This window comes from Aegilops tauschii, chromosome 7, assembly GCF_002575655.3.
Source record: "Aegilops tauschii subsp. strangulata cultivar AL8/78 chromosome 7, Aet v6.0, whole genome shotgun sequence".
Classification (NCBI taxonomy): Eukaryota; Viridiplantae; Streptophyta; class Magnoliopsida; order Poales; family Poaceae; genus Aegilops; species Aegilops tauschii.
Window position 1 is genome coordinate 65,450,216 of NC_053041.3, and position 23,325 is coordinate 65,473,540.

Consider the following 23,325-nt stretch of genomic DNA (forward strand, 5'->3'; position numbering starts at 1 on the left):
GCACTCTTACTTCAAATTTCCCAAGATATGTAATCTAAAGTGGGGTTTCAGGGAGAGCTTTTAGAACTAAGCGCAACAGTCTGGCTTGGAATTTCCTTAGAAAATTACTACTTCCTTGTAATAATTATCTATAAGTTGCAGCAAAGTTGGCTTTCTTTTGATAAGTATGTTATAAATAGCCATCTCTTTATATACAGACATTATAGCTCGTAGTACATTGTTCAACTTCATTTGTTGTAGTCGTGCTTTTTATAGCAAAGTAGTAGTGATCAATATTACGATGCTTTTACAGGATGGAACTAAAATATTGGTCCGGTGTTTGTTGTTGCACACTTCACGTTTATTAACTACATTAGCCAGTTTTCTTACACACCTCATCACATTTGTAGGACAATAAGCAAGCCACAAATTCATGCCTCTTCAAGCCTTAGCAAATGTAATGAAAAGAAATTAGTCTTGATGCAAATTTTTTTTTTTTTATGGTCTTAAAGGTTATGATGGCAAGTTGTATTCTTTTGTTGTCCAGAACTTGGCTAATTCAAGCTTTGAACCCTGATTTTTTTTTGGTTATGAGTCAATTATATTGCCTTTGTGCCTTCTAGATCTGAACCATGTTTGTCTGATTGAATTATGATGCATTTGTGCCTTCTAGACCCTAGACATGACCCATCCTTGCCTGGGTTAATTATGATATTAATCGGGAAAAAGTGCATTATTATTTTTGGGTTTATTAGCTGCCTATAGATGGAGTTCTGGACGTTTATTATTTCTGATTATAATTCAGAGCAACCAAACAGCACATGACATTTATTTCATTTCATTTCATAAACCCATGTCAGCCAAACAAGAAAATTGGGTATGGAATCCAAATCCCACCAAATGAAATCCTCTCAGGATTATGTTTTCATGTCATTTCCACAAAACGAAATGAAAAGCTAGGTGCCAAACGAGCTGGTATAGAATAGTGAAATGTAGATATAGCCACTGTACTACTATTTGGAGTGTCCTCTCAACTCATAACATGCTCATCTAGACAACCACAAAGAAAGTAGGGATTTATTATTTATTTTAACAAGCCTGCATCTTTATTTATGTCACTAAGTTTGATACACCCGCCAACGGGACCCCCACCTCTTCATTGTTGTGTGTCGGAGAGATGTGCATGTTATTTATCACACTACTCACTCCGCTTATAGTAAATGACACCTAAAATCCTCTTATTTTAAGCTTTTCTAGAGATATCCACGGGGTAGCAATTGATGCAGTTAGCCCAGGGTCCATCCGCGCAGGAAGATGGTTGTATACACACCCAACTAGCGGTGTTGCACTCGTACCCTGCACCAAATCCGATCATCCACACCCTGTCGCCTTTCTTCATTAGGCCTTTAGCGTCGATGTATGCCAACTCATACCACACTGATGCGGCCGACTGGTTTCCAAAGCGATATAGTGTCATTCGTGACGGTTCAACGTGTTTGTCTGATAGATTGAGGCCACGCTGTATTGAGCTGATAACCGCAGGTCCACCTACGTGGATGCATATATGTTCAAATGCAACACAGAAGTTGGGGATGTATGGTCTAATCTTCCTCCAATAGAACACCTTTCCAGCAATGTCAAAAAGGAAAAACTTGAGAAGCTCTACTGTCGGCAGTACAAGTGGCCCGCTTGTAGTGAGATTGTCCTTGAGTGCGTCTCCAGCAACAACCATAAGGTCTTTAGTGAGACGTGTCCCTAGGATGCCCTTCTCATCTTCCTCCTGATATGCACATCGGTACGCGGAGTTGTTTGCCGCAGTGATTATCCGCGTGACATGTGCAAGCTCAAACCGAGCTTTTGACCTAGAAGTCGACAACAACTTCGCCACTCCACCTATGCGGAATAAGATGTTAGGCAACTGCATGGAGCGTGTATTCCCTTGATAGTGGCACGGCCCAGTGGTCTCTGTTGACACTATCAATGCATGCGACCCCCAAGGCATGACCTGCAACATATTGCTTGCGAGCCCCACTGCCGTCACTGATGCAGAGCATGCCATTCCTGAGAGGTTCATTACACGAAGATCACCTCTTAACTTGTATCTATTCACAATCATGTCAGCAATAGATGGTATCGGACAAAATATACTTGAGGTGGTGATAAGAACACCGATCGCATCACGATTGATCCATGTCTTGGCCAAAAGATCGTCGGTCACCGAGAAGACAATCGACTCTGCTTCGGCACGTGCTTCGTAAAGCCCACAATATGGCTCTATATAGTGAAGTACAGGCGGGACACATGTCTCATCGCTCATTCCTGAGCGCTTGAGAACATTTCCTATGAAGTTGACAGTAGAATCATCAAGCAAAGATGAGAGATGTGCATGCTCGAGGAAGGTTGCCTTTGGGCATCTTAGGTTGAAACTTGGCCGGAAGCAAGCGTAGTCAACAAGGTATACAGTTTTACAACGGAGTGCAAGGTAGATACTTGCGGTGATGGTCAGTAGAACCATGGCAAGAAGTACGTGGATGGGATAAATAGCTCCGGGTTGAGGTGCAACTATTTTTAGGACACCTGCTGCAAGTGCCATTGTGATTACAATTCGAGGGACGTGGGTGTTGGCTGAAAGATTGTATAGCAATCTGAAGTGCTTGACAGAAGACCGCGAACTCATGTTATTGGGTGATGTAGTCTATGTGAATGCTGAATGCAGAGGTGATCGATACATATAGAAGCAGGCAACGAAGGGTGGGGGCATTTATACAAGGGCCAATGCTGTACTTTATAGTACTACGTACGGGACCTTCCATGCCTACTTCTCAACTACTTCATAGAATATTATTCACGTTGCACATTAGTGCAAACCATGTTTTTCACATCAAGCTGCGGGAGCATTCTCGTTCAGATTATTACGCGGACATAAGAAACTACTGTGATCAAGCTATTTGTTTTCTCACATTTTCTATAGCTTACAACATCTTTTTGTAAAACTAAAAGGGTGGACCTCGCAAATGCGAGGGCGTCATCCCTATTGCATCAATAGTACTAAGTATTTTATTTTTATTCCATGTACACATTTTTCACTTCTTTGGGATGGGCGTTGATTCATTTCCAAAGTTGCATCTTCAACCATTATTTTGCATATAAATATTTTTCTTATGTTTCTAACAGTAATAACAAATAATTGCGACAATCCTTTTACGAGATAATTGTGCCCCAGATAGAAAAACTTGTCCCGTGAGAACAAATTAATACAAAAACTTGAAAAACATGCAACCGTGGTACATGAACTTGACTCGCAGGTTCGTATCTTGTACAATTCGCTCCTATGTTGACACATAACATTGTTATTTTGCTAGAAAACCCTCGTACATCTATTTCTTTAGACGTAGTCTTCTCATCTTTCACCTGTTGTACTGAGGCGCCACCCCATGCACCAGCTCAGGCGGCGACGGCAACATGGACCTTCGACTCAGGAGGTGGCATCCATGGCCGACCAGAGGAAGGAAGCGACAGTAGGCATGGAGGGCGGCGACTATATATCGCCTTACGCGAGTGCAACTTTCCGTCTCGCGGGCGATAGCCGTTCCTAGGGTCGCTCTTACGGGCGGCCAGGGTACGAAAACCTAGCTGCCGCCAGCGCCGATCCGCCGGCCATCTTCCCATCGTTGCTGCCGGCAGATGTTGCCGGGCAAAGCCCACACGGATAGGTGGCGACGGCGCACTTCCTCCTCCCGACTGAGCTCCGGCAGCGCGGGCTGCTCATATCGGCGGGATCCAGGGCGCTGCTCCCACGCCGGTGCGCGCACGGGCAGGGGCGACCGCGTTCGAGCGCGGGGAGGTGCGTGTAGGGCGGCGCAACATGGCTGTGTCTGGGAGGCCGTGGATCTGGCGGCTCCGAGGAGGTTGGCTTCAGGCCAGGGGCCTCGATTTCATGGCGACGGCTCGGGTGCGCGGGATCCAGTGCTAGAGGGAGCGAGGCGGCATGGGAGGGCTGCGGCGGGCGTGGCCGCGCAGGGGCGCGAGGGGGCAGCCAAATGCGGGGGGCCTGGATCTGCTAGGCCGTCTGTGTTGCTTGCCTGGGAGGGGCACTGATGGTAGGTGGTGGTGCCCTGTTGCCGCTTGTTGGAGCACGGAGTCTCCGGCCACGGTCGAATGCGGGGCTCAGGACCCGATCTGGTCTCTGCTGGCCCGCCGTCGTGGAGGCTTGCTGGTCGCCCTACACAGCGGTGGCATGCTCGCTGTGTGGGGGGTGCGCGGTTTTATGGAGGTACGGGTCGACCTTGGCCTACTGCGTGGGAGTGGCTGCTCCAGGTGAAAGCCTGGCCGGTGCTGGCCGGCCGGCGGCGACGGCGCCTATGGGCGTCGCTATCCTCCTTGGAGGCGTCGTCGGGAATCTCACAGCTCTGCTCCCAGATCAAGTCCTTCGGGTGAAAGCCCAGATCCTGCTGCAGGGTCGGGCGGTGGCGTCATCTTCAACGTTGTTCCCCTCTTTAGGGCGTCGTCTTGAAGACTTTGATCTCTTTGGTGCTTCCTATGACTGAACGTGCACGATGGCTTCTGTGGCAACGATGACAGTGGTGAGCAATGTCGAAGGCATGGCCTTGGTCGTGGTAGTCGTTTCCTCTTCTCCGGCGTGTCCATGGGAGTGCCTCGACTGTCTGTTGGTGTGAAGTCAAAGCCGTGGTGGGGCCGGTGGTATACGATGACGCGAGACAGATGGCTCGTTCGGTGATCCTTCATGATATCAACCTTGCCTAGTTTTCCTTCATAGCTCACCGTCGGACTTGGAGCTGTGTTGTCCAGGATGGATTATATGGAGTGTTGTCCTGCAGCTATTAGGGCTGATTTTTTTTCTTTTGATCTTCAGATCTTCCGGTCTTAGGACCTTCACCACCTTGTTGTTTTTTATTGCTTCCTGCTATTATCAATGAATGCCAGCGATGCTAGATCTTTCAGAAAAAAACTTTCCGTCTCGCTGAAGCGAATGTATCCACGTTGTAGCTATTGGGTCGGCCTCTTAGCGGATGTTTAAAAGAAAGAAAGAAGAGAAATCGGCGAAACCAGGATTCAAACCCGGGTATCCTGGCTGAGCTGCCACTCTCCTAAACACTAGGTCAGCTTTGGCTCCGTGTAGGGCGTGAACTAGTTAAGGTTAATAGAGCCGGTTTCGCATTGTTTTATCCTTGTTTTTAGTTTTTGTTTTTTCTTTCTTTTTCACAAGTTTTTTTCGTTTCTTTCTTTGTTTTAATTGTTTTTATTTTGTTCCTTTTTCTTCTATTGTATTCGGTTTTCTCTTTTTTTCCGTTTTCTTTTCTTTTTTCTTCTCCGGATTTTTTTCATTTTTCTTTTTGTATATCATTGTCTTTATCGGTTTGCATCGCCTCTTCGGGATGTTTCATTGTTGAATAAGTATTAAAAATGTTGATCAAGTATTTGAAAGTTGTTGAATATGTACTAAAAAATGATGAATAAGTATTTGAACAATGTTGAATAAGTATTAAAGTGTTGAACAAGTTTTTGAAAAATATTGAATAACCAAAAACTATTTTAAGGATATTTTTCCTCATTGTTACACATTTATGAATGACAGATAATGATGATCGTTTTCCATGTCGTTATTTGGTCGGCTAGGGAAACCCAAAACCCGGCCTTTCTATTTGGACTAAGACCTATCCATCCTTTCTACGTGGCCGCATTATGCTCAACCATGCCGGTCAAGAGGACACAGCGACGAGAAGCCATGACACAGTGCGACAACTCGCTTAACTGAACACAAATAAAGAAGCCTAACGTTCACAATGTATTTTTACTGGCTTGCGTCTGTGGGGTGCTTTGCCTGGTAAGCTAACCGTCCGACCGTGGTTAGCCTTGTTCCAGTGCACCAGGTACGCCCGTGCGTCTACCCTATTTGTGTTCGCGTGCGCGGTGGCGCGTGTGCTTCCGGGTATGGCCAAGAAGTGAGGCAAGGAATTGGCACGTTCTTTGGCTGTAGACAGGACTGAGTTAAATTGATCATTTTCATACAATTTTACATAGATAGAAACAATCCACATTTAAAAGGAAAATCTTACCTATTAGCACCTATAATTGGACTGGGCAATTTGAGATGTTTACTACTCTGCTATCGCTTAATAGAACACAAGTGAAAGAAGCGTAACGTTCACATTGCATTTCTATTGGCTTGCGTCTGTGGGGTGCTTTGCCAGGTAAGCTAGCTGGCTGACTGTAACACCCTGAGAATCATGCTACAGTAACCCCCTGTGATTAAGCTAATCATGTTGCTAAACAGGGCTGATCACATTTGAATCACCTTCTTTTTCAAACTCCTAGTTCAAACTTCAAATATAATTAAAGTGAAAAATAAAAAATTTCAAAAACTCAAACAAAAATGTTCAGTGGGTGCCAAATATTACACTGGTAATTATGGTGGAGAAAACACATTTTTATAAAATACCTAAATACTTTTAAATGAAATAAAACAGAAAAAAAATAAACAAATAAAAAGAAAACAGAAAACAGAACATAGTCAGAGAAAAAGAAAAAAAGGAGAAGCCCAACCCCCCCCCACTGGACCCGTGGCCCATCTGGACCGAACCCCCGGCCCAAACTGGGCCGCACCCCCGACCCCCCGGCCCAGCCCACCTCTCCCCCGTGTCCCCTTCCCTGTTCCCCCGACCGGGGTCGGAACAGGGGCGCGCTCCCGCCCGACCACCTCGCCGGCACCGACGCGGAGAGGATAAGGGCGCCAGCTCCCCCCCGCCTCCTCGGGCCTCTCTCCCACTCGCCCCCGCTCACCCCTCGGCCTTTGCGCCTCTCCCCCGCCAGATCCACCTCCCTCTCCCCTTCGATCCCCTCTGCCCGCGCGTGCTCGCCGCCGTTCACCGTCGAACTCGCGGCCACCGTGCCCCGATTGCCCCCACGACGTGCCCGAACGCCTCCCCGCCGTCGACTACGTCGACTACGCCATCGGGAACGAGCCGAGCGCCACTGCACCGACCTCCCCGAGCGCGTCTTCCCCGCACGGCCGCCGTCGATCGTCGCCGATTCCGGCTACCCCGCGCCCTCCCCGAGCTCACTGCCACTCCCTACGGCTCCGCTGTGAGCTCCCGCTTCTCCTCCCCCTCTCCGTTAGCTCGCCCGCGTTCCGTAGCTGCTCCCCCACGCGCGCCCGAACGCCGCGCCGCGGAGCTCGCCGCCGGCGGGTCTCCGGTGACCAAATGGTCACGGGCGTAGGCCCGCTAGCCCGACCGCACCGTGCCGCACCCGCCTAGCTACTTAGTTCGGCCGTTCGCGCGCTCTAACGCAGCCTCCGTCGGACGCCCGTAGCACCTCGCCGCCGGCGAGCTCGTAGCGGTCGTCCCCGACCGTTCCAGCCCCTCCGACCACCGCAGTTGGACGCGCGACGCCGAGCCGCGTCGAACGCGCCCAGCCACGCCCCCGAAGACCCCCTGTACGTGAAACCCGTACCCCTCCCGAGCCGCGCCGCCGTGCGTTTGGTCGCCGGCGTTGCTCCGGCGCCGGCCGCCGACGTGGCTGGCCTGGGGCCACCCCAGTGCCCCTGCTAGTGGCCCCCTCGGGCCCCAGTTGACTGGGTTGACCCAGTCAACTGCTGACTGGGTAGGCCCAGTCACTGACATGCGGGCCCCGCCGCAAAAATATAAAAAAAGAAAAGAAAAAGAAAATGTTTTATAAATAAAAATAATTATTTTAACTAATCACTCACTGACATATGGGGCCCACCCCTCTAATTATACTGTTAGATTAGTTTAATTAAGTATTAGACTAACAGAGGCTGACATGTGGGTCCCACTGGACCCACCTGTCTGGTTTGACTGGTCAGCCGACCTGTTGACCTGCTGACGTCAGCATTGCCTCATGCTCACGTCATAATTCATTTTTGCTGAATAAAATAATTCCAGAAATTCAAATAAACTTTGAAAATTCTTATCTTTTAAACCGTAACTCGGATGAAAATGTTTTCTATATGAAAGTTGCTCAGAACGACGAGACGAATCCGGATACGCAGTCCGTTCGTCCACCACACCTCCCTAACCTATCGAACTAGCAACTTTCCCCCTCCGGTTCGTCTGCCCGAAAACGCGAAACATCGGGAATACCTCCCGGATGTCCCCCCCCCTTCACCGGTACCACCTACTGTCGCGTTAGGACACCCCTAGCACTGCTCATTGTCATGTCACGCATCGCCATGCTTATGTTTGCATTGTATTTATTGTTTCTTCCCCCTCTTCTCTCCGGTAGACTACGAGACCGACACTGCTGCTGCCCAGTTCGACTACGGAGTCGACGACCCCTCCTACTTGCCAGAGCAACCAGGCAAGCCCCCCCCTTGATCACCAGATATCGCCTATTCTTCTCTATACTGCTTGCATTAGAGTAGTGTAGCATGTTACTGCTTTTCGATATCCTATCCTGATGCATAGCCTATCCTTGCTACTACTGTTGATACCTTTACCTGCAATCCTACATGCTTAGTATAGGATGCTAGTTTTCCATCAGTGGCCCTACATTCTTGTCCGTCTGCTGTGCTATACTATCGGGCCGTGATCACCTGGGCGGTGACCACGGGTATATACTTATATACTTTATACATGACACATGTGATGACTAAAGTCGGGTCGGCTCGTAGGAGTACCCGCAAGTGGATCTTTGTGGCAGAGCGACAGGGCAGGTTGAGACCACCCAGGTGAGAGGTGGGCCTGGCCCTGGTCGGCGTTCGCGGTTACTTAACACGCTTAACGAGATCTTGGTATTTGATCTGAGTCTGGCCATTTGGTCTATACGCACTAGCCATCTACGCGGGAGTAGTTATGGGTATCCCGGCGTCGTGGTATCAGCCGAAGCCTTCTTGACGTCAGCGACTGAGTGGCGCGCGCCGGATTGGACTGGAACGCCACTAGGCTAGGTCTGCTTCCGGCCGCGTACGCAACGTGCAGGTGTGCATAGGGCGATGGGGCCCAGACCCCTGCGCGCATAGGGTTAGACCGGCGTCCTGACCACTCTTTTGTGCTTAGGTGGGGCTGCGACGCGTTGATCTTACGAGGCCGGGCATGACCCAGGAAAGTGTGTCCGGCCAAATGGGATCGAGCGTGTTGGGTTATGTGGTGCACCCCTGCAGGGAAGTTTATCTATTCGAATAGCCGTGTCCCTCGGTAAAAGGACGACCCGGAGTTGTACCTTGACCTTATGACAACTAGAACTGGATACTGAATAAAATACACCCTTCCAAGTTCTAGATACAACCCGGTGATCGCTCTCTAACAGGGCGACGAGGAGGAGATCGCCGGGTAGGATTATGCTATGCGATGCTACTTGGAGGACTTCAATCTACTCTCTTCTACATGCTGCAAGATGGAGGCTGCCAGAAGCGTAGTCTTCGACAGGACTAGCTATCCCCCTTTTATTCTGGCATTCTGCAGTTCAGTCCACTGATATGCCCCTTTACACATATACCCATGCATATGTAGTATAGCTCCTTGCTTGCGAGTACTTTGGATGAGTACTCACGGTTGCTTCTCTCCCTCTTTTCCCCCTTTCCTTTCTATCTGGTTGTCGCAACCAGATGTTGGAGTCCAGGAGTCAGACGCCACCGTCGACGACGACACTTACGACACTGGAGGTGCCTACTACTACGTGCAGGCCGCTGACGACGACCATGAGTAGTTAGGAGGTCCCAGGCAGGAGGCCTTGCCTCTTCGATCGTTGCTACTTTTGTGTTAGCCTTCTTAAGGCAAACTTGTTTAACTTATGTCTGTACTCAGATATTGTTGCTTCCGCTGACTCGTCTGTGATCGAGCACTTGTATTTGAGCCCTCGAGGCCCCTGGCTTGTATTATGATGCTTGTATGACTTATTTATGTTTTAGAGTTGTGTTGTGATATCTTCCCGTGAGTCCCTGATCTTGGTCGTACACATTTGCGTGCATGATTAGTGTACGGTCAAATCGGGGGCGTCACACTGACCATGGTCGGGCTTCTTTGAGGATGTCGGGTACCCTAATATGCAAACCTAATTCCCGAAGAAAGAATATCAAACGAATCATCACAAAATGCAAGGCCACGGTTGTTCAAGCCGTCTTCCTCTCGCACTTGCCAACAAGCTTCTTCAGCGTTTGCTTCACGGTTGGTCATCATGCAGTCCCTAATATTCAACAAAAGGAGCTTAAAAACCCCGGCATCTACATTAATTGATGCATACAGTCATCTTTATTCATTATTCAACAAAAGTCTAACAAGAACATACATCAAGCCACCCAAAGCCATCACTCACACCTACAAAACTCAATAGTATGGAGCGCTCTCACTCCCCATATCTAAAACCCGGTGTCGTGACCGATCCATCCACATAATGTATTGGAACCAGCCGGTGCAACATACCTAAAGTGTACGCCACATGCACACGTTTTAGACGCCGCCATCATCATCGGACCGCTGACCCATCTTCAGAAGAGAGATCCGCATCATCCTTGTTAGTTCGTCCATCCGACGACGCCACCACGGCGCCCAACGGCGCCACTGCCCCGTGCTCGTCCATCCAGAAGCGAAGATTCTAGAAGATCTGTCGTGCATAGCACCTGTCGAGCAGGCATGACATAGCATAGCGCCTGTCGGCCAGGCATGACTTGACATCTCCACCGAAGCTCCGTGCAAGACGAAGCCGCTCCACCTCCTACCTCTGTCTTCCAGTGCCACTCCACAAACAATGCCCCCAATAGAGAAACAACACCGTTGTGCTGCCATCGTCCGATCTGGAAGACCAGATCCTAGGGTTTCCCCCGGAACAACACAAGTGGGTCGACAGTAGTTACACAACGATGCCTTCATCAAGGTAACGGTGCAGAACGCCACCATCGCCTGCCATCAGCTCGGTCTTCACCGGCAACTATGTCTTCCCGACTCGTAGCGGGACTAGATGACGGATCTCGAGATGTGACCATCCAGCCTCAGGTCGACCACCTCTGATGGAGGAGATGACCACCACCGCCGGCTGCACCGGCCAGATCAGATCTGAGCGGAGGCACGCCGAGCAGTCCACCAGACCCTCCACACCGCCACCGCCGATCCGACGCCCGATAGCGTGCCGCCGCCGCCGCCGACCGCAGCCGTCGCCCTTCCCGATACAGCAGGGCCGTGCCGCGCCTGCCGCTGCCGTCATCCAAGGTAGGGCCGACCACCATGCAGCCGCCTGCTGCAGCCATGGTGGATGGATGGATGAAGGCCCACTTTTCTATGTTTTTTGTATTAGAGTTGGGCTGCCGGACGATATGATTCGGTTGTCAAAATACATATCGAGAACGGGGATATGCTGAGCGACCGAAGCAAAAAAGGAAAGCGACATAGGACGAAACGGCGAAGCGATTCTACGTTGGGCTGCTTTGGTTGGGCCATATAAAACACATTAAGGCCCACGCGGGCATCATGCGGGTGGAATCGTTGCACGCAGCCAAACAACATATTTCTTTTAAACCTCAGCCGTAAATCTTTATGGTTAACACAAAATCAAGGATGTAAAAGGGTGACGGAAGGAGAACTATGAAATCTTTCGTCTTTTAATATTAGGTAATAGATTACCACGTTCGGATGTGTTTTGATCATGTGGACATGGCTTGCGAGGGCGGGAAAGAGGATAATTGGCCACATGGGCGAGGTTCTATGTTGAAACTATGCGCATAGGTTGCGGGGGTCTTGAGCAATACTTATTGGGTATAGATCTGTTATATTTTTCTTCTCCTGTTGTAACGCACGGGCATATTTGCTAGTGAAATAATAATAGTAAGACGAGACATTGACATAAACTCATTAGATCTAAATAATATGTTTGATGAGGACACACACTTGTCTTTCTTGATGTCACTACAACAATATGAGTGACCGGAATTATTTTATTCATAAAAGCATATGTCCACTACTAGAAGGGCATGTAGAAAGACAAAGAAGAACACTAAAAATATGATGCATCCTCCTCTCAGCGACAAGATGGCAGCCGGTGACAAGGAGACACTACTAGGGAAAAGCCTAGGAGTAGCGCTGGTTTTTGACCTAGCAGTAGCGCGGGGTACCGCGCTACTGATATGGCGCTACAACTAAAGGTTAGCAGTAGCATCGGTTTACTCGTGCTACATCTACACCTACTTAGTAGTAGGGCTTCTTGCAGGAAGTAGTACTGCTAATTACTAGTAGCGTGTTTCTATGCCCGCGCTACTACTATTATTCCGTATTCTATTTCTTTTTTGTTTTATGTCATATTCATACAACATTATATAAGTTTTCATACAGTAGCAATTTAGAGATTGTTTTTACATCATACTGAGTTGTTAAATCACTAGGTGAAAGAACCATGGATTAGTTTCAAGTGGATGGATCCTAAGTGACCAAGTCATTATCATGATAATCCATGACTTGATCACTCAGGATCCATCCACTTGAAACTAATCCGCTGTTCTTTCACCCAATGATATCATCATCATCATCATCATCATCATCATGATAATGATGATCATCATCATAATCATATCATTAACAACTTATCATCATAATACATCAATGTCATATAAAAACTTCTCATGATCATCATTTTCGTCAATGAGACATCATATAGCAAGTTGGTCACTGGTCATAATCACAACTCCTCCTCCTCATCATCAACTCTAACACATTGTAGCACATAATAACACATTATACCTAGGACCTACTCCTCTCATATAGGACCTACTACACTCTCTTAGGTAAAATAGCATAAAGCAATATAGGCTCTGACTCTCCATTATGGAGAATGGATATTATCCTGTCTCCAATTCTTGCGCTTCGCACAATGTTCCTTCCAAGTAGCTCCCTACGATTGACCATACATTTTTCCAATCTTTGATTGTCATGTCTCCATCGGTTTTAGAAATCCGGTATGAACAACAGTGATGCGTAGGATGACCTGGCAGTAAGCTCATAACATCAAGGCGACCTGTCGGAAACATCAGATGCGGAACACAATCGTTCGGGATTTTCTGTTGAAAAACATAGTAATAACTTCGTAGTTAGCAATGTAGTTCAGTTTTAGAAGAATTTATGCAAAAGATGCACCGATGTCGTAATAGTAAAAAATCTTACCATGACATCTCCATGGATGTTACCGTAGTTCAACACGTGCACTAGTGGCACGTATTGACCATAATGTGCAGGAGTTTGATAATAGATACTGTAATTCTCAAGATCAGTAATAACTGAGATCAGATGATTTTTCTCCTGATAAGTTAATTCTGAGCCATCGGTGTAGTAGGTTCTATCTACCATCTTCCGCACATTATTTAAAGAATGAAAATAAGCTATTAATGAAAATAAGTTGTCAACTATTTTGAAAATAAACAATATAAATTACTTAATAACTATGTTTGAGAAACTCACATAGCGGTAGAATTGGAAGCGTATCAACAAGGACCCAAATGTCCATATTGTCTTGGGCGATGTCAGGATCACCAAGATCCATGGTGTCAAGCATACCCTCATGAAAATCATACGTCTTGCAAAGTGCTTCCCAATTCAGGCAACCAAAATGGGTTACGCTCTCAGAATGGTATAGATTTACATCAAAATCCATACCATGATGGGTCCTTAGGTGAATTATCTTTGTTTCCATACTTTCATGATCTTCATAATCCATCCTTTCAAGACATAACGTCTTGCATGGCGTGGGATAAGCTAGTCGAATTGTAAAAGACGAAAATGACACGTTGAAGAAGCAGAAGTCGTGCTTAATTACGAAAAAACACTTGTCGTCGTTGCGTACCGTTTCAACATCGAAGGTCTCCTGGAGCTTAATGCTGAAGCGCCGACCTTCTACCAGGTGAGGCCTGTCGCATAGACCCCGGTCATCGCCGCACCAGTTGCACTCCACCGGAAGACTTTCGTCGTCCGACAACGACATCGACGACATTTCCTATGTTCATAATTCAAAGATTAAACTTGTACAATTAAATATATATACTACAAAAACTAAATTAGATCATTATTATTCATCACAGGTTGACTATCGGTCTATCGAGTCTTTTCTTGAAAAATCTCAGATCGCGTGGTGTATACATTTGACCGTTGGTGATGGTCGCTCCTCCTTTCATTCGCAAGTGCGTTACACCAAAATGTATAGCACACGGGAACGAAGGAGAAGCGACCCCCACGACAACAGTCGGGATTTTTCGACTGTCGGTGATGGTCATTATTCCTCCTTTCCCTAGTGCATAACAACGGTCTAGCACAAGGAGAAGAAGGAAAAATGACCCCCACGACAACAGTCGGGATTCTTCATCTCTCATATATGGTGCATACTTTCTCCCTCACTGATTTGTTGACTGTCATGTATGGAGCCTCGACAGACTTAAAGTCAACTCGAAATGTTATTTAATTATCTTTCTATCCAGGCCACTCGATATTTCCTACATATTCTAGCACAAGTCATTCCAAAATTCACAGAAAAATCCAGCATGACCTTTGCGAAACAAGGACATATCGAGCGCCTGAAATTTGCCGGAACGGAAATTAATCACACTCCGGCAAAACATAGGCCACTCGGAGGTGTTACCTACAAACATGGCCGGCCACTTGGGCAAACACATATCCTATTTGAGCAACACAAGATATACATGTTAATATCTACATCATATGAGCATTCAAACTTGATGGTTATTGCATCTCAATGGTTGAAAATATGAACTAAAACATTTCAAAATATCTTATAGGACTCATATCGACATGGAGATTTGGCTGGTCTCACCTCGAGGTCGGAGGGGGTCGGTGACGGGGACGACGACGGGGATGATGGAGGGGCTCCTTGATTTCTGCAAAAACAAAATATAAACAAAAACATTATTATCCTCATCTTAGGACTTAGTGAAACTCTATAAGCTATCAACTAATCAAATGCATACGCCTTGCATAGTCCTCTCCAATTTGAGCATTCAAAATAGGAGTAGTTCTCCAATTTGAGCATTCAATAAGCAAAACTAAATCATAAAATAATTTAGTATTGAAATTAGCATGCATTCAATAAGCAAAACTAAGTCATCTCTTGTGTCCGTACATCGTCGAATATTATCACTAATACATCTCGAATAGTATCATACATATAACATCACTAATATAGCTAAAACCCTAGCGAACAACGGGTATCGGCGCGGGCGGTGGACACCCAAAGAGAAGGAACCATCACAGGATCATAGCTCCAGTGAGATCCCTGAAGAACCTGCCAGGTATTGACGAACCTGCCCACCAACGCAACCATGTAGCGACGGACGTGCTCGTCCTCCCCGCTAACACGGTGACGTACCACCTCCGCGGGGGACGAAAGCCTCCGCACCGTCACTAGCCCACGCGACCGCCACCAACGAAGGTTCGGGTCAACGACGGGCTGCCTCCTCACCAAGCTGCGCCCCCGGAAGGTAGCACCTCCCAGTACCAGCCCGGCAGAGCCTAGTCCCGGACATGACCCCTCTGATGAAGCAGGCCTCCTCCGCCGAGTCGACGACGAGGATGCGGGATAGGCATCGTCGACGTCGATGCGAGAATAATTGCTTTAACTAAAAAAATAACAACAAATGTGACATGTTCAAAATATGACATGTTCAAAATATGACATGTCCACTTCAAAACGAATCAACCTAGAATTCTGTTAAATACACCTACCTAAATTCTATTAACTACACCTAATTAAATACCTACATTTTGAACATGGTTCGATCATAACTAGGGTTCATACTACATTATTATAAGATTAAAAACCTAAAATACCTAAATTATATTTACTACACCTAATTAAAAACCTACATTTTGAACATGGTTCGATCATAACTAGCTTGGGTTCATACTACACTATTCTAAGATTAAACACCTAAGATTAAACACCTAAGATCATAACCTACTACATTATTCTAAGATTTAACCTACATTTTTCAACTAGCTAGGGTTCAAAATAAACTAGGGAGGAGGAGCAAGGAGGGAGGAGGAGTACCTCTCGGTGGAGGACGGCTGGCACGGGGGAGGAGGTCTGTCGCGGGGGGGCGGCCGGCGGGGGAGGAGGGCCGGCGGGGGAGGAGGCCAGTGCGGGGAAGGGTGGCCGACGGGGGAGGAGGGCCGGCGCGGGCGAGGGCGGCCGGCGGGGGAGGACCGGCGCGGGGGACTTAGGCTGATGCGAGTGAGAGTGTGAGGGGGAGAGTGACGACGCGCGGGGGAGGAAAATTTGAGGATAAGGCACCCATAGCAGTAGCACGAGTCCAGGAAGAGCACTACTGCTAAGACCAATAGCAGTAGCACCGATTGTACACCGGCACTACTAGTAAACCTAGCCTGCCGGCAACGGTGTGGCAGTTATAGTAGTAGCGCTTTTTACCTGGGCCGCGCTACTGCTAATTGTATAGTAGTAGCGTTCTTTTATACACCGCGCTACTGGTAGGTAGCAGTAGCGCCTCTTTTTTACCAACGCTACTGGTAAGCTTTTGTGTATAAGATTTTTCCTAGTGGTGAGACCGAATGTATATTCGACGGTGATTGTGGTTCTCTGTATCGCCGTCAAGCCCTGGTTTTAGGATTGCTAGCAGAAGAGGAAACAAATCACCCATTGTCTCTTGTGGACCTATAAATTTGGGTCGGCCATGTGAAGGTAACTACCACTAGCATACAAGCCATACACTTTTGGGCCCAACAAAATTAGGTGGGAAAATGAAGTTGGTTGGTAATATGCAATATCTAGTGGTACACCGCGCAAAGGGTGCATCTTGCTAGACTCTGTGGTTGATAATCGACAACATGTACTTTTTTTTTTACAAAAAGAAGTTGATGTGAACTATAGGAAATGCAAGAAAACAAATAGACCACCTTGTCATTTTCAGTATCTTTGTTCTTACGTCTGCTTAAAACGGCATTGCTCCTGCAGCGTGCTGTCAAAAAACATGTGCTACACTAATGTTCAACATGAATAATGTTAGGCCAGTGAACTGATTGCTTGTGGTTGTGGTGTAACCAGCCCATGGGGTTGAAGTCCTAATCTTAGCATGTGTACTCGTATTTTTCTGAAATTATTTTAGAATTTTTGCTCATGCTCGTGCACCCCTCGACTACAAGGTGCCTATGATTATTTACACAATTGAAGATTTGCCGGCTCAGTTTTTCGAAGATATTAATAGTTGAGATAGGATGTATGTGTGTGAGTTTATAAGGATGAATGTCCGTACATGTCGTACTATCATGGCTCATTTACTATTGGGAAGTTCATTGATCTCGCTAGATGCCGCATGAGCCTTTGACGTTAAGTATTTCTCTCATATGTTGTTACAAGATTTTGAGTCCAGAGAAACGTTCGTTTGAGATAAGGTCCAAGGACATTGCAGTTGACACTTTCACAGTTGGAGCCTTAAATTGTTAGAAGTACTACACGATTACGAAGTACAGCACATGGATGCTTCATTTGCATAAAAATCTCCCACCCTTAGAGTTCCCTCCTATATATCCTCGTCGGTCACCTCTGCAGGCACATAAACGATACCACCAAACAATATGAGTTCAGAGTCTCGTCTCAGGCGCCTCACATTGCTATACAATTGCACTGCCAACACCCTCATCCTGCGAACTGTCACCAAGAAAATTGCACCATGGCTTGCTGCCGGACCCGAGATTGTGCCCCAACCCACTGCTATCTGTCCCATCCACTTACTTCTTGTCATAGTGTTACTGAGCATCACATCTACTTTGTACCTTGCACTCCATTCTAGAACTGTATACCTTGTTGACTACGCTTGCTTCCGGCCAAACTCCGACTTAAGAATCACAAAGGCAACCTTCCTCGAGCATGCACGTCTCTCTTCTTTGCTTGATGATTCTATTGTCAATTTTATAGCTACTATTCTTGAGCGCTCAGGCATGAGCGATGAGACATGTGTCCCGCCTGTACATCACTATATAGAGCCATGTTGTGGGCTTGATGAAGCACGCAGTGAAGCAGAGTTGGTCGTCTTCTCGGTAATCGATGACCTTTTGGCCAAGACTTGCATCAAACGTGATGCAATTGGTGGTCTTATCACCAACTGCAGCGCGTTCTGCCCGGTACCATCCATCGCCGACATGATTGTGAACAAATACAAGTTACGAGGTGATATTCGTGTCATGAACCTCTCTGGGATGGCATGCTCAGCTTCAATGATCGCACTGGGGCTCGCGAGCAACATGCTACAGGTCATGCCTCGGGGGTTGCATGTGTTGGTGGTGTCGACAGAGACAATTGGGCCATCCTACTATTCGGGGAATAAGCGTTCCATGGTGTTGTCTAACATCTTGTTACGCGTAGGAGGAGTGGCAAAGTTGTTGTCGACTTCTAGGTCAAAGGCTCGGTTTAGGCTTGTGCATTTCACGCGGACGATCACCGCGGCCAACAACTCTGCCTACCGATGTGTGTATCAAGAGGAAGACGAGAAGGGCAACGTAGGCATCACTCTCTCTAAAGATCTTACTGTTATTGCTGGAGACGCACTGAAGGCCAATATCATGGCAACCGGGCCTTACGTGCTACTAACATCAGAGCTTCTTAAGTGTTCGCTCTTCAACATGGCAAGAAAGATGCCCCATTGGAGGAAGATCAGACCATACATTCCTAACTTTTGTGTTACATTTGAGCATTTCTGCATCCACGCAGGTGGTCCGGCAGTTATCAGCTCAGTACAACATGGCCTCAAACTATCTGACCAGCATGTCGAGCCATCGTGGATGACACTACATCGGTTTGGAAACCAGTTGAGCACATCGGTGTGGTATGAGTTGGCATACATCGATGCTAAAGGACAGATGAAGAAAAATGATCGGGTGTGGATGATTGGATTTGGTGCAGGATACGAGTGCAACACGGCTAGTTGGGTCTGTATACAACCATCTTCCAGTGCGGATGGACCCTGGGGTAACTGTATCAATCATTATCCAAAGGATATCTCCAAAAATAGATTAAAGTAAGAGTATTTGTACTGTGTAATCTACTATCAGGAGGGGGGAGTAATATGATAATTAATCAAATAACAGGCACATCTCTTGGATACACATGTTTTTTAAGATGAAGTGATGGGGGGTTCCATTAGCGGGTGGATAAAAACTAGTGAAATCAATGACGATGTGGGGCTTTTATAAAGTAATAAAAACAATCAATCCCTACTTTCCTATGTGGTTGTACAGATGAGCATCTTTTGAATTGAGGGACGACATCCCAAAGAGTACACTAAAAATAGTGGCACTTCAAATTGGTAAATTTTCTAGGGACTCGTTGTGTGAGACATGTAACTTCTACGACCTGTATTCTTGGCAGATAGGGTTTGGTATACGTTATGGGAGGAGCCGTTCGCAGAGAGGACTAAATCCATGCAGGAGATTGTTTGCGGGTGTTCGATGAGTCTTATGTACTTTGTTGCTGAATTATGTCACCGTTTGTAAGTGCATCCTAGAGTATGGACCCAATGATGTTTCAATTTTTGTATGCCGCGCTTGGGTTATCGTGTTTCCTCGAGATACATCCATAAAAAATACACGCCCCTGCACATCTGTATTGTTTTCGGCCGGAGATCACTCTATTCCGATAAAATACACTTGTAGAATTGATACTGTTAGAGTTATATTTATGGTGGTTTTTGGCCTTTTGCATTCTGACCTTTGGCCTTCCCTGTATATGTATATATGATAGCTTTTTGCCTCTGATAATACTAAGTTGCATATTTTCTTAACATGATATCGAGCTTAGTTCTTTTTTCTGCACGATTGCAACTCGTGCTGGATCCATCTAGTACTACTGCCGCTGTTTTCTTTCAGGCCGGCTGAATTTCTCCGATTCTCTCGGGCTTGGCCGTGCCCCCTGGCTGTCCTCGCTCCTCAAGCAGCCGGTTCTCCTTCTCTGGCCTCCCGTCCAGATCGAAGAGGCCGCCTGTACCTTGTCCGCTGCTTTCTGGGAGGAGCCGCTATCGGAGGTCCGCATCTCCGTCCCCGCCGTCGCCTCGGCTCCCAGGCCAGGCCGCCGCCGCCGCTCTTTCCTCTGGTCTTGCCGCCCGCCCTCCTGGTGCGCCGCCGCCGCCGTCCGTCCTTCTTTTGCCACGCGCGCGATCTGGTCCAGCGCCAGCCGCCGCTTCCGCCTGCTGCTCTCCCGAGCCGGCTGCCGCTTGATTTCCGTTGTCCTCGCGTGCGTTGACTGCGGGGTCGTGATCGATCCACCTGCCTTGTGCCCTGTGTGCGTACGTGCTCCCTGCACGAGGTCGCTCCTCTTGGGCTGCTGCTGGTGGGCTACTCTGTTAATAGGCCTGCTACGTACGGGTGCCTGGCTTGAGGCCCTGTAGTTCCTTCATTGTCTAAAAAAACGAAAAAATAGAGAGGAAAAAAAACAGGTACAATGCTTTCTGCGGGTATGCCTCCCACTCCTTGCCCGGTGTTTTTAGACGGTGTTCCTATATTGATCCCGTCTCACACATGCGCCTTTCTTCGGTGCTTGGTGCTCGTCCACTTGGAGGTGGTGGTTGTCACTATACATCGACACCTTTTGCGACATCCACCGGTACTGCTGGCTGCTCTACATCGACTCTTCTCATGACTTCCGCAACTAGTGATTGTCGCCCTACGTCAATTCCACTTGCAGCTTCCGTGCGCGGCGCCGACCTCTCTACATCGACTCCCCCAATGGCTTCCACATGCGGCTCTGTGTCGACCTCTTCTGTCGTGTCGCTCTCTGCGCGTGAGATTGCACAACTGCGATGCCTGCTTAATGCTTGGAATTCTTCACCGACAGTTTCTACAGGTTCCGTGACTGACTTTTCCGGCAATGCGAAACCACCTTCTACCCATTCAGGTACATCCCCATGGATTCTTGATAATGGAGCGTCTTTTTATATGACTTATGATTCTTCCACTTTGACCACCGTTCGACCTGTCGAGTCTCCTGTTCGTGTTCTTACGGCTGATGGCACTCCCCTCTATGTAGCTAGTCGAGGCACTCTTAGCACTTCTTCCTTTCATGTTCCCTCTGTTGCCCATGTTCCTCGACTTACCATGCAGCTCATATCTGGTGGTCAGATTGTTGACTCTAGTTGTAAGGCCATTCTTGACTTTGATTCATGTTCTGTTCAGGATCGTCACACGGGCGCTCGGCTTGGTGCTGGCCCTCGACGTTCTGATGGTCTCTGGGAGCTTGACTGGCTTTGTCTTCCCTCCGCTGCCACGACCTGCAGTCTCACAGCTCCTGTTGTTGCATCTGCCAGCTCTTTTCAGCAGTGGCATCATCGTCTTGGCCATTTATGTGGTACTCGTCTCTCGTCTTTGGTTCATCGCGGTGTTCTGGGGTCTGTCTCTGGTAACGCTTCGCTGGATTGTCTAGGTTGTAGGCTTGGCAAGCAGATTCAACTATCCTATCCTCACAGTGAGTCAGTGTCCGAGCGCCCTTTTGATCTCGTTCACTCTGATGTTTGGGGACCGACTCCCTTCAATTCGAAAGGGGGTCATCGGTACTATATTATCTTTATAGACGATTTTTCTTGGTACACTTGGATCTATTTCATGTCTTCTCGTAGTGTGGTCATATATATCTATATACAAAAAAAATTACTGCCATGGTTCATGCCCAGTTTTTGCGCAGATTTAGCTGGTGAGTATATCTCTCGTGCGCTGCGAGGATTCCTTGCCGAGCAGGGTAATCTTGCTCAGTTTTCTTGTCCTGGTGCTCATGCTTAGAATGGTGTGGCTGAGCGCAAGCATCGTCACCTTCTTGAGTCGGTGCGTGCAATGATGATCGCCGCCTCTCTCCCGCCTCACTTCTGGGCCGAGGCTGTTACCACTTCCACCTATCTCATCAACCTTCAGCCATCTGCTGCTCTACAGGATGGTATTCCTCTTGAGCGTCTTTCTGGTCGTTCTCCAGATTATTCGGCGCTTCGTTTGTTCGGTTGTGTTTGCTATATTTTGCTTGCCCCTCGTGAATGCACCAAACTGACCGCTCAATCTGTTGAGAGTGTGTCTTTCTCGGATATAGTGATGAGCATAAGGGCTATCGGTGTTGGGATCCTGTGGGTCGCCGGATGCGTATTTCCCGGGATGTCACCTTTGATGAGTCTCGTCCCTTCTACCCGCGTCCATCCTCCTCAGCCTTTTCCATGGAGGACATCTCTTTTCTTACATTTCCGGATACACCTTCCTCTGTGCGAAGTATTCCTACTCCTCGTCTCGCTGTTCCAGATCCAACGCCGCCCTCTCCTATGATTTCTTCTCCTCCCTCATCGCATGCCTCTCCACTTTCATCACCGACACCTTCCTCTTCTCCACCTTCATCCCCGATACAGTCCCCGTCTCCACCTCCGGTTATTCCACCTCTCCCCTCCTTTCCTTTCCATTATACTCGTCGTCGACGTGTTGTGGGTGAGTCTTGTTGGGGAACGCAGCAATTTCAAAAATTTCCTACGCACATGCAATATCATGGTGATGCATAGCAACAAGAGGGGAGAGTGTTGTCCACGTACCCTCGTAGACCGTAAGCGGAAGCGTTATGACAACGCGGTTGATGTAGTCGTACGTCTTCACGATCTGACCGATCCTAGTACCGAAAGTACGACACCTCCGCGATCTCCACACGTTCGGCTCGGTGACGTCCCACGAACTCTCGATCCAGCTGAGTGTTGAGGGAGAGCTTCGTCAGCACGACGGCGTGATGACGGTGATGATGAAGCTGCCAGCGCAGGGCTTCGCCTAAGCACTGCAACGATATGACCGAGGTGGATTATGGTGGAGGGGGGCACCGCACACGGCTAAGAGATCAATGATCAACTTGTGTGTTCTAGTGTGCCCCCTGCCCCCGTATATAAAGGAGCAAAGGGGGGGGGACGCCGGCCGGCCCTTGGGGCGCGCCAAGAAGGGGAGGAGTCCTCCTCCTAGTAGGAGTAGGACTCCCCTTTTCCTAGTCCAACTAGGAGGAGGAAGGGGAAGGAAGGAGAGGGAGAGAGGGAGGGAAAGAGGGGGCGCCGCCCCCCTTCCTTGTCCAATTCAGACTCCTCAACGGGCGGGGGGGGGGGGGGGGTGCGGCTAGCCCTATGGTCCCCTCCTCTCTCTCTCACAAGGCCCATGTTGGCCCATTTGTTCCCCAGGGGTTCCGATAACCCCCCGACACTCTGATAATTATCCGGCAACCCTCGGAACTCATCCGGTGTCCGAATATAGTCATCCCATATATCAATCTTTATGTCTCGACCATTTCGAGACTCCTCGTCATGTCCGTGATCACATCCGGGACTCCAAACTATCTTTGGTACATCAAAACACATAAACTCATAATACCGATCGTCAC

General features: G+C 48.0%; 2 protein-coding genes across 2 annotated transcripts; one reads left to right on the forward strand and one right to left on the reverse strand.

Annotated features, from left to right (window-relative positions):
* Positions 1-472: 472 nt before the first annotated feature.
* LOC109733089 (3-ketoacyl-CoA synthase 5-like) lies at positions 473-2,656 on the reverse strand. Its single transcript, XM_020292289.3, has one exon. The coding sequence runs from the start codon at positions 2,654-2,656 to the stop codon at positions 1,223-1,225; it is 1,434 nt and encodes a 477-aa protein (XP_020147878.1). The 3' UTR covers positions 473-1,222.
* A 14,878-nt stretch (positions 2,657-17,534) lies between these two features.
* LOC109733085 (3-ketoacyl-CoA synthase 5-like) lies at positions 17,535-19,148 on the forward strand. The gene is made up of 2 exons (XM_020292286.2): positions 17,535-18,884; positions 19,074-19,148. Exons 1-2 carry the CDS (start codon positions 17,535-17,537, stop codon positions 19,146-19,148), a joined length of 1,425 nt encoding a protein of 474 aa, XP_020147875.1.
* The last annotated feature ends 4,177 nt before the right edge of the window (positions 19,149-23,325 follow it).

Coding starts and splice junctions, on each gene's coding strand:
- LOC109733085 (XM_020292286.2), top strand. CDS start 17,535: ATGAGTTCAGAGTCTCGTCTCAGGCGCCTCACATTGCTATACAATTGC. Junction 18,885..19,073: donor AGTGCAACACGGCTAGTTGG/GTCTGTATACAA, acceptor CATGTTTTTTAA/GATGAAGTGATGGGGGGTTC.
- LOC109733089 (XM_020292289.3), bottom strand. CDS start 2,656: ATGAGTTCGCGGTCTTCTGTCAAGCACTTCAGATTGCTATACAATCTT.